The sequence below is a fragment of the Eretmochelys imbricata genome, chromosome 7, assembly GCF_965152235.1.
Source record: "Eretmochelys imbricata isolate rEreImb1 chromosome 7, rEreImb1.hap1, whole genome shotgun sequence".
Taxonomy (NCBI): domain Eukaryota; kingdom Metazoa; phylum Chordata; order Testudines; family Cheloniidae; genus Eretmochelys; species Eretmochelys imbricata.
This window is the reverse complement of record NC_135578.1, coordinates 60,845,433-60,859,158: the sequence shown is the minus strand read 5'-3', so window position 1 is coordinate 60,859,158 and position 13,726 is coordinate 60,845,433. Positions and strand designations below refer to the sequence as shown.

The window sequence follows — 13,726 nt, the reverse complement described above, 5'->3', positions numbered from 1 at the left end:
AGTGCAGGATGGTATAATTTTCGGTTTGCCCTCCAGAGGGGTGTGGACACTTGAGTATCTGGGCAGTTCCTTAGCTGAAGCCTTCCCATGCAGAGCTCATCTCAGCATCTGTATGTAGCTACAGCTGGGTGTGTCCCCCCTGTATGTGGGCTGGAGAGGGCTTGAGGGCCTGTCACAGCAGTACAGTGTAAAGGGAGCCCAGGCTGGTGGGTCAGGTGGACTCAGTTGTACCCCAGTCCCAGGTGGCATCCCGGGGGGAACTAGTCACAGGTGTAACAGTGAGGGTGTAACCTGCCCCTCCCTACCAGTTTTTTCACAAACTTAAACATCATCATCTTGCAGAAAGACTAACCCACTTACAAGCACGTACTTGCACCTCTGTGTTTGGCCCACAGAGTCAGAGTCTGTCTGAGCTGCTGTAACTCACAGGCCAAAAGGGTGAGAAGCGGGTGGCAGGAAAAGCAACTGGTAGCAATGAGTTGGTGAGCACACTGAGGCTATCCAACCCTGTAGATATCTGAGATGCAGTTTGGCATACTGCACCATAGAAGAGCACACTGCCATGTGCCTTAGAAGTTTGAGGCAGTTCTGAACCATTGTGGCAGGGTGTGCCTTTAGATCTAGAGGAGGGGTAGGCAACCTATGGCATGTGTGCCAAAGGCAGCACGCAAGCTGATTTTCAGTGACACTCACATTACCCAGGTCCTGGCCACCAGTTGGGGGGTTTCTGCATTTTAATTTAATTTTAAATGAAGCTTCTTAAACATTTTAAAAACCTTATTTACTTTACATACAACAATAATTTAGTTATATATTATAGACTTATAGAAAGAGACCTTCTAAAAACGTTAAAATGTACTCACACAAAACCTTGTATTAGAGTGAATAAATGAAGACTCGGCACACCACTTCTGAAAGGTTGCCGACCCCGATCTAGAGCAACGAACTGTATTGTTTGGAACCTCAGCGCTAGCAGGAAAGCCCTGGCCCTTTTAGAGTCCAGGACTGGCCCAATGAATTCTATTCTTTGAACAGGAGACTAAATGGATTTCTCTGTAGTGATTAGGAATTCCTGCATGTTGAAAGTGGTACAAATAGTGGCAACGCTGGAGAGCTCCTGAGACCTAGACTGGCCTCTCACCGCCCAGGCAACCAGCTAAGGAAACACATGAACTCCTGACCTTTGCCAGAATGCCACTACCACAGCCAAGCATTTAATGAAGATGTGAAGGGCTGCTGGTAATCCAAAAGGCAGTACTGTGAATTGGTAGAGGGATCTGCTGACCTGAGAAATTTTCAGTGGCTCTGGTAAATTGCCACATAAAAATAAGTTTCTTTTGGGGCTGTCAAGCACTTAAAAAAATTTAATTGCCATTAATCGTGCTGTTAAACAATAACAGAATATCATTTATTTAAATATTTTTCAATGTTTTCTACATTTTCAAATATATTGATTTCAATTACAACACAGAATACAAAGTGTACAGTGCTCACTTTATTTGTGATTGCAAATATTTGCACTGTAAAAAACAAAAGAAACAGTATTTTTCAATTCACCTAATACAAGTACTGTAGTGCAATCTCTACCATGAATGTTGAACTAAAATGTAGAATTATGTACAAAAAACCTGCATTCAAAAATAAAACAATGTAAAACTTTACAGCCTACAAGTCTACTCAGTCCTACTTCTTGTTCAGCCAACTGCTCAACCTTGTTTACATTTCCAGAAGATAATGCTGCCTGCTTCTTGTTTACAATGTCACCTAAAAGTGAGAACAAGTGTTCCCATGGCACTGTTGTAGCCGGTGTCACAAGATATTTATGTTCCAGATGCGCAAAAGATTCACATGTCCCTTCATGCTTAAACCACCATTCCAGAGGACATGTATCAGTGTTGATGACGGGTTCTGCTCGATAACGATCCAAAGCGTTGCGGACCAATGCATGTTCATTTTCATCATCATGAGTTAGATGCCACCAGCAGAAGGCTGATTTTCCTTTTTGGTGGTTTGGGTTGTGTAGTTTCCACATCAGAGTGTTGCTCTTTTAAGACTTCTGAAAGCATGCGCCACACCTTATTCCTCTCAGATTTTGGAAGGCACTTCTGATTCTTAAATCTTGGGTCGAGTGCTGTAGCTATCTTTAGAAATTTCACATTGGTATCTTCTTTGCATTTTGTCAAATTTGCAGTGAAAGTATTCTTAAAACGAACAACATGCTGGGTCATCATCAGAGACTGTTATAACATGAAATATAGGGCAGAATGTGGGTAAAACAGAGCAGGAGACATACAATTCTCCCCCAAGGAGTTCAGTCACAAATTTAATTAATGCATTATTTTTTAACAAGCGTCATCAGCATGGAAGCATGTCCTCTGGAACGATGGCTGACGCATGAAGAGGCATACCAATCTTTAGCGCATCTGGCACATAAATATCTTGCAACACCAGCTACAACAGTGCCATGCGAACACCTGTTCTCACTTTCAGGTGTCTTGTAATTAAGAAGTGGCCAGCATTATCTCCCATAAATGTAAACAAACCTGTTTCTCTTAGTGATTGGCTGAACAAGAAGTAGGACTGAGTGGACTTGTACACTTTAAAGTTTTAAATTGTTTTGTTTTTGAGTGCAGTTATGTAACCGAAAAACTACATTTGTAAGTTGCACTTTCATGATAAAGAAATTGCACTACAGTACTTGTATGAGGTGAATTGAAAAATACTATTTCTTTTCTTTACAAATATTTGCACTGTGAAAATGATAATCAAAAATAATACAAAGTGAGCACTGTACACTTTGTATTCTGTATTGTAATTGAAATAGATATCTGAAAATGTAGAAAAACATCCAAAAATATTTAATAAATTTCAATTGGTATTCTATTGTTTAACAGTGCAATTAATCATGATTAATTTTTTTAATCACAATTAATTTTTTGAGTTAATCACATGAGTTAACTGCAATTAATTGACAGCCTTAGTTTCTTTTAAGTCAAGAGCAGCATACCAGTCCCCAGGATCTAACAAAGGCATAATAGATGTGCTAAAGTAGCCATCTAGAATTTTGCTTTCTTCAGGTATTTGTTTAACTGTCTTAGATCTAAAAGTGAAAAGTGACCCCTGAAGAGGGACAGGAAAGGGGGGAATAGAAATACACTGAAGGGTGTATTCCAGTTCCACCGTGGTTAAAACCCACTGATCCTTGGTGATGCAGGTCCAAGCATTTAGGAAGTGGTATAGGTGGTTAGCAAAATTAGGAGTAGAGAAAGATAGTATTCTGGGAGGTGGCAGACTGTTCTCAACCAACAGGTCAAAATGGATGTTTAGAAGACCCAGTTTGCCTATAAGAACTGACAGCTGCAAAGACGTGTGGAGGACGATGCCTATTGTGATTCCTGCCCCTCTATTTGGGCAGGTCCTGGGAACACTGCAAGAAGGTCTGAAACTGTTGGAACCACTCTAGGTGGAACCATTTTCTTTTTGTTGCTGGTGTATAAATCCACAGAGGCTCAAGGGACTCACCCTTGAAGCTCATCAGTTTTATTGGAAAATAGCAAGGGGCCTTCAAAAGAGGTCTTGAATTGTTTGTTGCATCTCTGGGAGGGGGAGGGTAGGCTTGATGACGGCAGCCAAGATGAACACTCCATAGTGATGGGAGAAGCCACAGCTTAAGCTGCAGAGTCCGCTGCCTCCAGCTCGACTGCAGTGTTGTTCTGGCAATTAATTTGCCCTCCCCCACCATAGCAGAGAACTCCTGTTTTGCCTCATCAGGAACATTGTCTTTGAACTTCAGGATAATATCCCACAGGCTGAAACTGGAGCAACCCAACAGAGGCTGCTGGTTTATGATCCTCAGCTGTAAACCTCTTGTGGAAAAAAGCTTCCTGCCAAACAGGTCCAGCTTTTTTTTGAACCCCAGAGTTTTCAGCATAATCCAGTACCCAGGCCTGGGTGCTGGCAGGGTGGGGGAAGCAGGAGACCAGTAAAACAGCATCCCAAAGTCTGTAAAAGTCCTAAAAACTACTACTAACACTAAACTACTGTAAAAATAACAAAAATACTATCTATATAAAAGTACTAAACAGTTCCTTTTCTGTTTTAGAAAGTGTGTCTCAAGAGATGAGAGAACAGCAGAGACTTAGACGTGGAACATGCAGCAGTGAGAAGGAACTGAGGGTGCCATCAGTCCGCCCCACCTTCATCACCTTGGATGAAACCATGAGGGGAACAACGGCTCATCCGCGGACCAATAGACACTACTAAATCTCCAGCTCCAGACACACAGCGCATACGTATAACCCTCAGTGGAATATCATCACTTGAAGAAGAATACTGGTACTTAACCATGCTCCAGGGCTGGAGATGTGATCACTGGAGTGAGCAGTTCCAATCCCGGTACTGGGCAAGACTCCAGAATGGTGGGAGAAGCCAGCACCAACAGGTTAAGCAACTCCCTGGCTGCCTTGATTGTCTTGGGTGTAGATAGCATTGGAAAGGGCTCCTGAGCTTGCGGTACCAAAAGGTGCACTGATCCCTCAGGGATTGGTCTCAATGGACCCTTTCTCGACTCTGGAGTCAGCAATCCATCTTGGCTTACGGACAGCATCTGGGGGCTGCATCTTCTTTGGCTGCACCTATGAGTTCTTGCCTCAGCTCAGTGCCTTCACAGTAGACTTCCAAAGCCCTGATACCGAGTCTTTAAGAAGAGACTGTATAAGTCTCCCCTTAGGCACTGGCGGTGCGGACCTGCCTGTGGAGTCAGTCAGAAAAGAGGTTTCAGAGTAGCAGCCGTGCTAGTCTGTATTCGCAAAAAGAAAAGGAGTACTTGTGACACCTTAGAGACTAACAAATTTAGTCTCCAAGGTGCCACAAGTACTCCTTTTCTTTTTTCAGAAAAGAGGGTGCACTCCAAACTGATTCAGATGCACTCATTACCCATTCAGAGCAAGAAGTTTCCGAAAGCAGATGAAGTGCAGACTCCATAAACAGGTACTTGAGTCTGGCAGTCCCTTTTCGAGCAGGATTTGATCCCTCTACAAAGATGACATTTATCACTTACATGCACCAATCCCAGACACTTGAGGGAGCTGAGGTGTGGGTAGCTTACTGGCATAGACCTGTTATTAGAGCAACAAGTCGTGAAGCCAGGAGAATGAGGCATTAGCCCAGTACCCAACTAAGCATCAGTAACCCTATACTAAAAAATTCTATTCTAAACATTCAACAACTATTTAGGGATGTACCATTCAAGCCTAAAAACTAACACAACAGGTACTATATATACTACGGGAGGAAAGATTTGCGGATACAAAGATCACAACTGCAACAACCAGAAAGGAACTGAGGGGGATTGGGGGTAGCACGGCCCTTTATACCTGCTTCCACTGGCGTGAGGAACCAGAGGGTGCTCACATTGCCTCAACAGGTACTGCTGAGGGAAAAAATCTATGGACAACTGTGCATGAGGTGTACACACCTATATTGGAATGGACATGTTCTATCACTTAAAGAAGAACCTGCACCTACTTTCTATTGGAACATAAAGTTTGGTAGTTCTTCATGAATGCAATTTTTGGTATTTTTCTGCTAGTCAACTGGACAGTACCAAACTGGGCCCTAGAACCATCTCTTAGCTGCTATATTGGTGTTTGAACCTGGCAGAGAACTATCCCTACAGCTCTCACTGCTTTCTGAGAAGGAATATCCTGTGAAATTAACGCTTAGTTATTGGCCACATTCAGCTAGTAGCTCATCAACTCTGCCTTCGGATGAGCTTTCACTGTAGCCCACTAGAGCAGCCTGGTGAACATGCATGTAGTGAGATTAACTTAGAAACTAAAATGCTAAACTCTACGAGCAGCGCAGTGTCAGCAATCTCAATTCCGTTTTATAGTCTGTGGGTTTGTCAACGGGGGAAATATTTTCGGCCTGAATGGCCAAACACAAGTTCTCTTATTTATCTGGCATCTTATCCCACTTTAATTAAAATGCTTTGGAAGCAGCATAACTACTTTGGAATGAGTTATCCACTCTACACTTCATGTGGAAACATCCTTATTTGTAATTAACTATACCACTTCAGGCCATCCTCTTCCATTCTGCACTGCTTCACATCTGGATTAGCCTGTATTTCCCTTGTGCACCTTCTACTGCTCCAGGGTCATCCTGACTGAATGTCACCTTCCCATTTAAATGTTGGTGTTCAGCCCAAGTGTGCCCCTTCACAATTCAAGTTTGTAGCAAGTTCACATGCACGGAGTCCATTATAGCAGCCATGTGCTATAAGTCATGTGCTTTCATGTGCTCCTATCTGGAAGTCCTCGATTTCCTTGTCTCCCTGGGGAGATGAGCACATCCAGTCCCATCTTAACAAGAGTCAGTGGAATGTGAAGAGAGATGAGAGGCTATCACTGCAAATGTGGCAGTAGGGGCACTCCCAGGACATGGACTAGTGCCACAACAAAACAAAGGAGCTCCAGCAGAATTACAAAAACAGCCTCAGTAACGCTCCCAGTACATGCACTAGGAGGAGCTGGACTGCAGTTTTGCCAGGGAGGCCACAATGAAACGGATATTCCTGCGCCATCAGAAGGCACCCAGCTGACCACAGGCGTCAGCGAGGAGATATCCTCAAACAACCAAGGTCTCTGGCATGTCCAACCCTGAGCCACAGACCCAGGCAGATACATTGCCAGAGATGGTCCCCAAGACCCAGCTGGAGAGCCAGCCTGACAGCACTGCAGAGGGGACCTTTTCCTGTAAGTACTGTGTGTTGTATTGCAATAAACTGCCCTGATACTGACTGCATAGGGGGATTTAAACAACTTTGTTCTGGATACCAGCTGGGTGCCACCATGTGGGGTGGATATTACTATGAGAGAGGCCAGACATGTCTGCCTCTGTACAGCACCCTTAACTCTCCATCAGCTTGGCTTTTATTATCCTCCCCTTCCCACTAGCATGCTCAAAAAGGCATCCGTGCTAGAAAGTGTATGGTCAAAAGTGGTCAAAAGTTTAATGCATGTGATGAGAGGAGAAGTGGAAAGAAAAGACACTCCTTTCCTGATCTGGTGATGGAAGTGATGGTTCCTATAAGCCTAAGGCTGCAGTCAGAGCCATCAATTATTCAACTAATGAACCTATTGTGAGGAAAAACAGCCTCCCCTTGTTAGGCCATCCCAGAAAAATAGAATGCCCTGAAGGCCACCATATCTGGGTTCTGTGGAAATGGGAATACGTAGCCAGAACCAAAACCATATAGGGTTCTACAGGTCAAATCCAACACCCTGAGTTACACCTGAAAAACAACTACAGTGCAAATCCACAGAGCATAAGGGCTCTTTAAGCACTGCAGACAGCCTTGTGTTTGCCATGCATAGGCAGCTGCCTGCACATGGCATACACAAACACTCCTGAGGAGCAGCCCTATGTGGAGTACATGCCCATAGTCTCTTGCAGAGCTGACAACGGCCTAGATAACTGGAGCCCCTCAATGTGCAATCCTGAGTAGTAGGGGATGGAGATGATGAGCTCTGCCATTTCTCTGGGTCACTCCTCCCAACCTAGCAACATTACTTACTTGAATAATGAGTGGGTTGAGCCTCAGACAGATGTTCTGATTCCATTAGACCTGGGAACAATATTTCAGATGAACCTCTCCCAACTTTCCCACCCAATGAAAAATGACGATTCATGTCAACCAAAACATTTGCAAACTTACATGGAATTCACTGAACTATTTTGGTCAAAAATTCAAAATGACCTTTTGTTTTGAATTTTACTTCAATTTCATTTAAAAAGTTTGAACTAAAAAATGGAACAAAAAGTTTAGTTTAATCCAAAAGAAAAAAATTTCAGTTTGCCGAAACCCAAAAATTTGTTTCAGGTCATCTGAAAGTGAATTTCTCTTTCCATTTTTCAGTTTGGACAGTGAACTGAAAGTCTGTTATTTGCATAGCTCTGGCATCTATGCCACAATCGCAGACAGACACTGAAAAAGGGCCTGGATCCAAACCTAAGTCAATGGAGGGACTCCACTGGGCTTCAGCGAGCTTTCTTCAAGCCCTAAGTCACAACACGTAACTACCTTACATCTCTATCTGTGAATTAGCAGAACTACATAAGATGACCAAGCTGTAGTCACCCAGAATGACTGAATTGAGCTGTTCAGACCAACAGAGACCAAATAATTCTGATGTTTTATTTCTTTATATATTATACAACACACACAGTTTTAATATTTGGTAAAAAAGTTAACAAAAGTATCTCAGAAGTGACAAAATCCTTTCCACGTTTAGATTTCAGAAGCTCAAACACGATCTTACTAGACGACTGCTGTTTTCCAGCTTTTATGGAGTTTAAAGTGCAAACTACTCACAGATACAACTGGGCAAGAGTACTGCATTCTGGTGTGAAAGGTGCAGCATCTAAAATATGTAACATAAAAGCATCATTGGGTGGATACAACGACTCTGGGAAGAAGGGGAGCTTCGGAAACTCCTTTCTGACTCCTCTGTGCAGAAATATGCTCCAGCCGCTCTGTGTAGAATCCATTGAAATCCAGCCTAGAGGAAAGCAAACACATGTTCAATAGTCTTCCCACAAATGGCCCAGAAGTATGAAAACAGAGAGAAGTGGTAACAGGCTTCAAATGCTATTTAAGGGTTTCAAAATTCCATAGTAAAAATGAGAGAAATTCCTGGGCATACACCTAAAATTCACCAGTTACCATAATTACCATTATTTATGATTTACAGTGTATTTATACCTGTGTATTTACAGTGTATTTATACCTTATAGAGGTAAATTCCAGTTATCGAAATGGCTCAGGGGTGGAAGCATATTGGAATTTCAGAAAATCAGAGTTTGCCAAAATTGGAATTTTTGTAAATGAAAATGTTGATTCTGGGAGACTTTTCCGACATCGTTTACCTGTGTTTAAAACAGAATCATCACAAATATTCCATAAAAGCAAGTTATAAGGCTTTTTGTCTGAAGCTTTCAACGTACTTTACAAAGGAAGAGAGGCAGCATTAGCCCCATTTTACAAATGGGGAAACTGAGGCATAGAGGGCTGGCATGATTTGCACTAGGCCAAATAGCAAGTCAGTGTCAAAACTGGGAATAGATCCCAGATCTCCCAACCTTCAGTCTGGACTATGCTGTAAAACTGAATGTTACTAATCCAAGTCTCTACTATTGTTAGGGAAAAATGATTCTGAAACATCAAGCAAAGCAGTGTGTTTTAGGAAGGGTCTCTGAGTAACAAATGGGTATTATAAATTTTGGTTACAAGCTACTACTAGCCATTTAAAATTACTTCTATGAGCAATAAACACACAGTCTCCTGAAGGAAAAAAACAAGACTATACACTTTAAAATAAGGATTCTTGCTTTGTGAATCAAAGCTACAGCCTATGGCTCACTGGGGCTGTGCATCTTACATCTGTCCATCAATTCTGTAACTGCAGCTATTTCAACTTATAAATGTTAATACAAGGAACATTTCCATGCTTTTAAGTCCAAGCTGGTAAGTATCCTAGGCTGTAACTTCACTGCTTTTCCTCCTGTTAGGAATGCCAAGTCTCTCTGCCCCGCTCCATCCTCACTCATCCCCTTAAACCTACAATTGTTTGATGCCTTAGTTGAGAATTTCCAGATATTAACATATTTGGATTTCATTTAATTTTAATCTTCTCTCATTAAAAAATAACCCCAGTCCAGTACTGTACATGGCTTGCCACCAGTGGACATCAACAGCAACAACAGTCGCAGTTCCTCTGGGGAAAAAAATACTGGCAGGAATGCATAGAGTGAGAGGCACTTCTGTTTGATGCACCTTATCCAAGCTCAACTGAGAAGGATTTCCCAGTGCATACCCTGTAGGGATGAGAAACTGGCAGTGCCTCAGCAGGCCCTACACATTTCGCACCATGTTGCAATGTAGCTGCAGAGAGATCTTAAAGACCCAGCGTTACTAATAATACCGGGCACTTTTATAGTAGCTGTTCATGCGTAGATCTGAAAGCATTTCAAAGGCAGCACTATTATCCCCATCTTGGAGATGGAGAAACTGAGGCATGGAGCGGGTAGGTCAGTTTCTCAAGAAGTATAGTCATTTCAGTGACACAGGACAAGGCTATGACCAAATACAGTGAGACTAGCATCATTTACAAAGTTGGATTTGCAATAGCTTAAAAAAGAACCTCCATTTCCCCAACTTTATTTCTTGCAAAAGTACATTTTAAAAAAGCTACTTGCTGAACTACTGACTAAAGCTTCTTGCTATTCCAGTGTTACACGGATAGAACAGCTGGCTGCCATGATACCACAAAAAAGGAATAAAGAACAAATTTCAGTCTGGTCTAGAGTTGGACTCTTTTCTTCCTGTGCTACTAGGAGACAGTTCCACTCTGCTCACCTGTAGATGATGTTGATCATGCTGTGCTCACAGTCATTGGTGCTATAAACACTCAGCTTATCCAGAAGGTCCAGGAGATGTGTTGAGAAATTGCTGTCAAACTTGTTGATAGTTGCCTCGAAGCCAGATGTTAGTTGGAAGGCGTCTGCATGCTCTGCTAAAAGCTATCAAGAGGAGGCCACAGTAAGTGAGAGTGGTTCTGGGTGGCAACCAGACACACACTGTACAAGGACTCTCTCTTTTCTTTTTTCAAACTTCTGTTTCTATGGAAGAATATTGACATAAAATTTCAAAACTGCTCCATCCCAGACGCACCTTTTCTCATGCGGCATACAACAGGATGAACAGTTGTGAAATGAATTCTATATACTGCCCCTCAGGTATGCTGCAAGACCCAAGCCTAGAGCATGCTCCCTGAGCAAGGTACTGACACTGAGAAGACATCATGCCCTGGGGGTTTAAAAACCTTGCCCTGCTGGTCTGACACACAATCCAAAGGTCTGAAATGGATCCTGTTAGAGTTGTGTAGTAGTATCTTCAGTAATAGTGTGACTTTAACTGATCTCTACAGTATTTCATCACAGGCACTATGATCAGAAGCATCCTGTGGGTGGCTTGTTTTCAAATGCTACGTGCTGCTGTACACGAGATAGGTTCATCAGGCAAACAACACAGGCAGGGAATGTCCGGCAGACCACCTTCAAGCATTTACACTGCACTGCTCTTTCGTGGCCCCCTAGTGGCTGTCTGCAGGAATGGTGTGTCAGCCTAGCAGAAGGCAGATTGTGAGCTGCAGGGTGAGAGAAGTTAGCATACATATACACAGAAAGGAAACAAACAAAGTCAGGTGTCCTAGTCTCAGAAGGGATGGGCTGGAAATGGTCTAACAGTCTACACACTAACTGGTTCATTTGCCACAAGATACTACTTTGGAGATGTGAAAGAACCCGAGCCACAAAGAACCCATGCGTTAGTGCCCACTGCCCTTGATAAAAACAGTTCAGAACTAAGTAATAAGACCAATGTTTGCTGTAAGCAACATAATTCTGCTGCAGCTGGGTAACAATGTACATGTTTAGCAGGGTCAGCGCTCTCATTAAACCACAGAGGAAGAAGGAAAATGACATGAAAAAATGCTTACTAATCTTTTGTAATTGTTGTTCAAGATGAGTTGCACTTGATCCATTCCACTCTTAGTGCCTGTGTGCCCCATGCACCGTTACCAGCAATTTTTCCCTCACTGCTATAAAATGCCTAGCTGACCCTGAGCCCCCCTCAGTTCTTTCTTTCCAGAAATTCCGACATAGAGGGGTAGGAGGGTAGGTCGTGGAATAGACATGTGCAACACATCTCGAAGAACAACAATTACAAAAGGTTCAAAACTGTCTTTTCTTCATCAAGTGCTTGCACATGTGCATTCCACTCTTGGTGACTCCCAAGCAGTAATAAAGCTGGAGGGATCAGAGTTCACATTCATACAGCTTAACCAAATTTGGCATCATCCCTAGAATAATAGGTGATGGTATAATGGGAGAAAGTGCACTGATGACCGGCTTGCTGCTTTACAAATGTCCTAGATAGGGATTTGCACTAAGAACACCGCTAAGAATGCTTGAGATCTTGTGGAATGAGTAGTCAGGTTACTTGGTGGCCAAATGCCTGCCTGTTCATAGCAAGTGTGGATACATGAAGTTATCCAAGACAAAATCCTCTGTGAACAGTTGGATGGACTGCTGAAATGGTTCAGTCCTGTGTATGTAAAAGTCTAGAGCTCATGTAACATCCAGTGTGTGTAGTCGTTGATTCCTATTTCTGTGAGGTTTTGGGTATAACACCGGTAAGTAGACTGCTTGATTGCTATAAAAATTTGAAACTGCTTTACAAAGGACACTCAGGGGAGGGTGTAAATATACCTTATCTTTAAAGAAGACCGTATATGGAGGTTCCGAAGTCAAGGCATGGAGTTCCAAGACTCTTCTAGCAGAAGTGATGGCAATTAGAAAAGCCACCTTCTAAGGGAGGTATAGTAAGGAGCACATTGCTAAAAGGTCAAACGGTGGTCCCATAAATTTAGACAAGACCAGGCTCTAGTCCCAAGGGTGGAGGGACAAGCTCTCTTCATTGAGGATACAACTTTTCAAGGCCTTTAAGGAATCGGATTGTCACGTCATTTGAAAAAACAGAACCGTTATCCACACAACGGTGGAAAGCTGATATTGTTGTCAGGTGAACCTTGACAGAGGAAATTGCTAAGCCTTGCTGTTTCAGGTGCAGCAAACAGTATATGTTGGATGGACGAATGTATCAGCAAGACTCTGGTTTGGGAAGCCAAGACTAAGAACCGCTTCCATTTTGACAGCTAGGTGGTCCTGGTGGAGGGCTTTCTACTGCTTAGTAAGACTTGGCGAATTTGCTCCAAGCAAGCTTGTTCTCTGGGATTTAGCCATGGAGCTTCCAGGCTGTTAAATGAAGGGAACACAGGTTCGGGGGAGCAGCTGACTGTGGTATTACATAAGAACATAAGAGCAGCCATGCTGGTTCAGACCAAAGGTCTATCTAGCCCAGTATCCCATCTTCCGACAGTGGACAATGCCAGGTACCCCAGAGGGAATGAACAGAATAGGTAATCATCAAGTGATCCATTCCCTGTCGTCCATTCCCAGCTTCTGGCAAACAGAGACTAGGGATACCATCCCTGCCCATCCTGGCTTATAGCCATTGATGGACCTATCCTCCATGAACTTATCTAGTTCTTTTCTGAACTGTATTTTAGTCTTGGCTTTCACAACATCCTCTGGCAAAAAGTTCCGCACACTGACTGTGCATTGTGTGAAAAAATACCTTTTGTGTGTTTAATAGGCAGCAGGTTTAAATTTCATTTGGTGACCCCTAGTTCTTGTGTTATGAGAAGAAATAAATAACACTTCCTTATTTACTTTCTCCACTCCAGTCATGATTTTATAGCCCTCTATCATATCCCCCCTTAGTAGTCTCTTTTCCAAGCTGAAAAGTCCCAGTCGTATTGAAAAGTCCCAGTCTCCTCATACAGAAGCTGTTCCATACCCCTAATAATTTTTGTTGCCCTTTTCTGAACCTTTTCCAATTCCAATACATCCTTTTTGAAATGGGGTAACCACCTCTGCACGCAGTATTCAAGATGTGGGCGTACCATGGATTTATATAGAAGCAATATGATATTTTCTGTCTTATTACCTATCCCTTTCTTAATTATGCCCAATATTCTGTTCGCTTTTTTGACTGCCGCTACACATTGAGTGGATGTATTTAGAGAACTATAAACCATGA

The 13,726-nt window shown here is 42.7% G+C and overlaps 1 protein-coding gene across 4 annotated transcripts in view; it reads right to left on the bottom strand.

Moving 5' to 3' along the window:
- Positions 1-8,186: 8,186 nt before the first annotated feature.
- Positions 8,187-13,726, bottom strand: part of TUBGCP2 (tubulin gamma complex component 2) — a 90,889-nt gene continuing 85,349 nt past the window's right edge. For 3 of the 4 annotated variants that reach the window (XM_077823426.1, XM_077823427.1, XM_077823425.1), the window contains exons 17-18: positions 10,421-10,584; positions 8,187-8,564 (exon numbers count right to left, since the gene is read on the bottom strand). In XM_077823426.1, the coding sequence (XP_077679552.1) occupies positions 8,450-8,564; positions 10,421-10,584 (279 nt within the window). In that variant the 3' untranslated portion in view covers positions 8,187-8,449. Of the gene's footprint in view, positions 8,565-8,792; positions 8,932-10,420; positions 10,585-13,726 lie in introns of all 4 variants that reach the window. The other variant, XR_013346751.1, reaches the window with a different exon arrangement.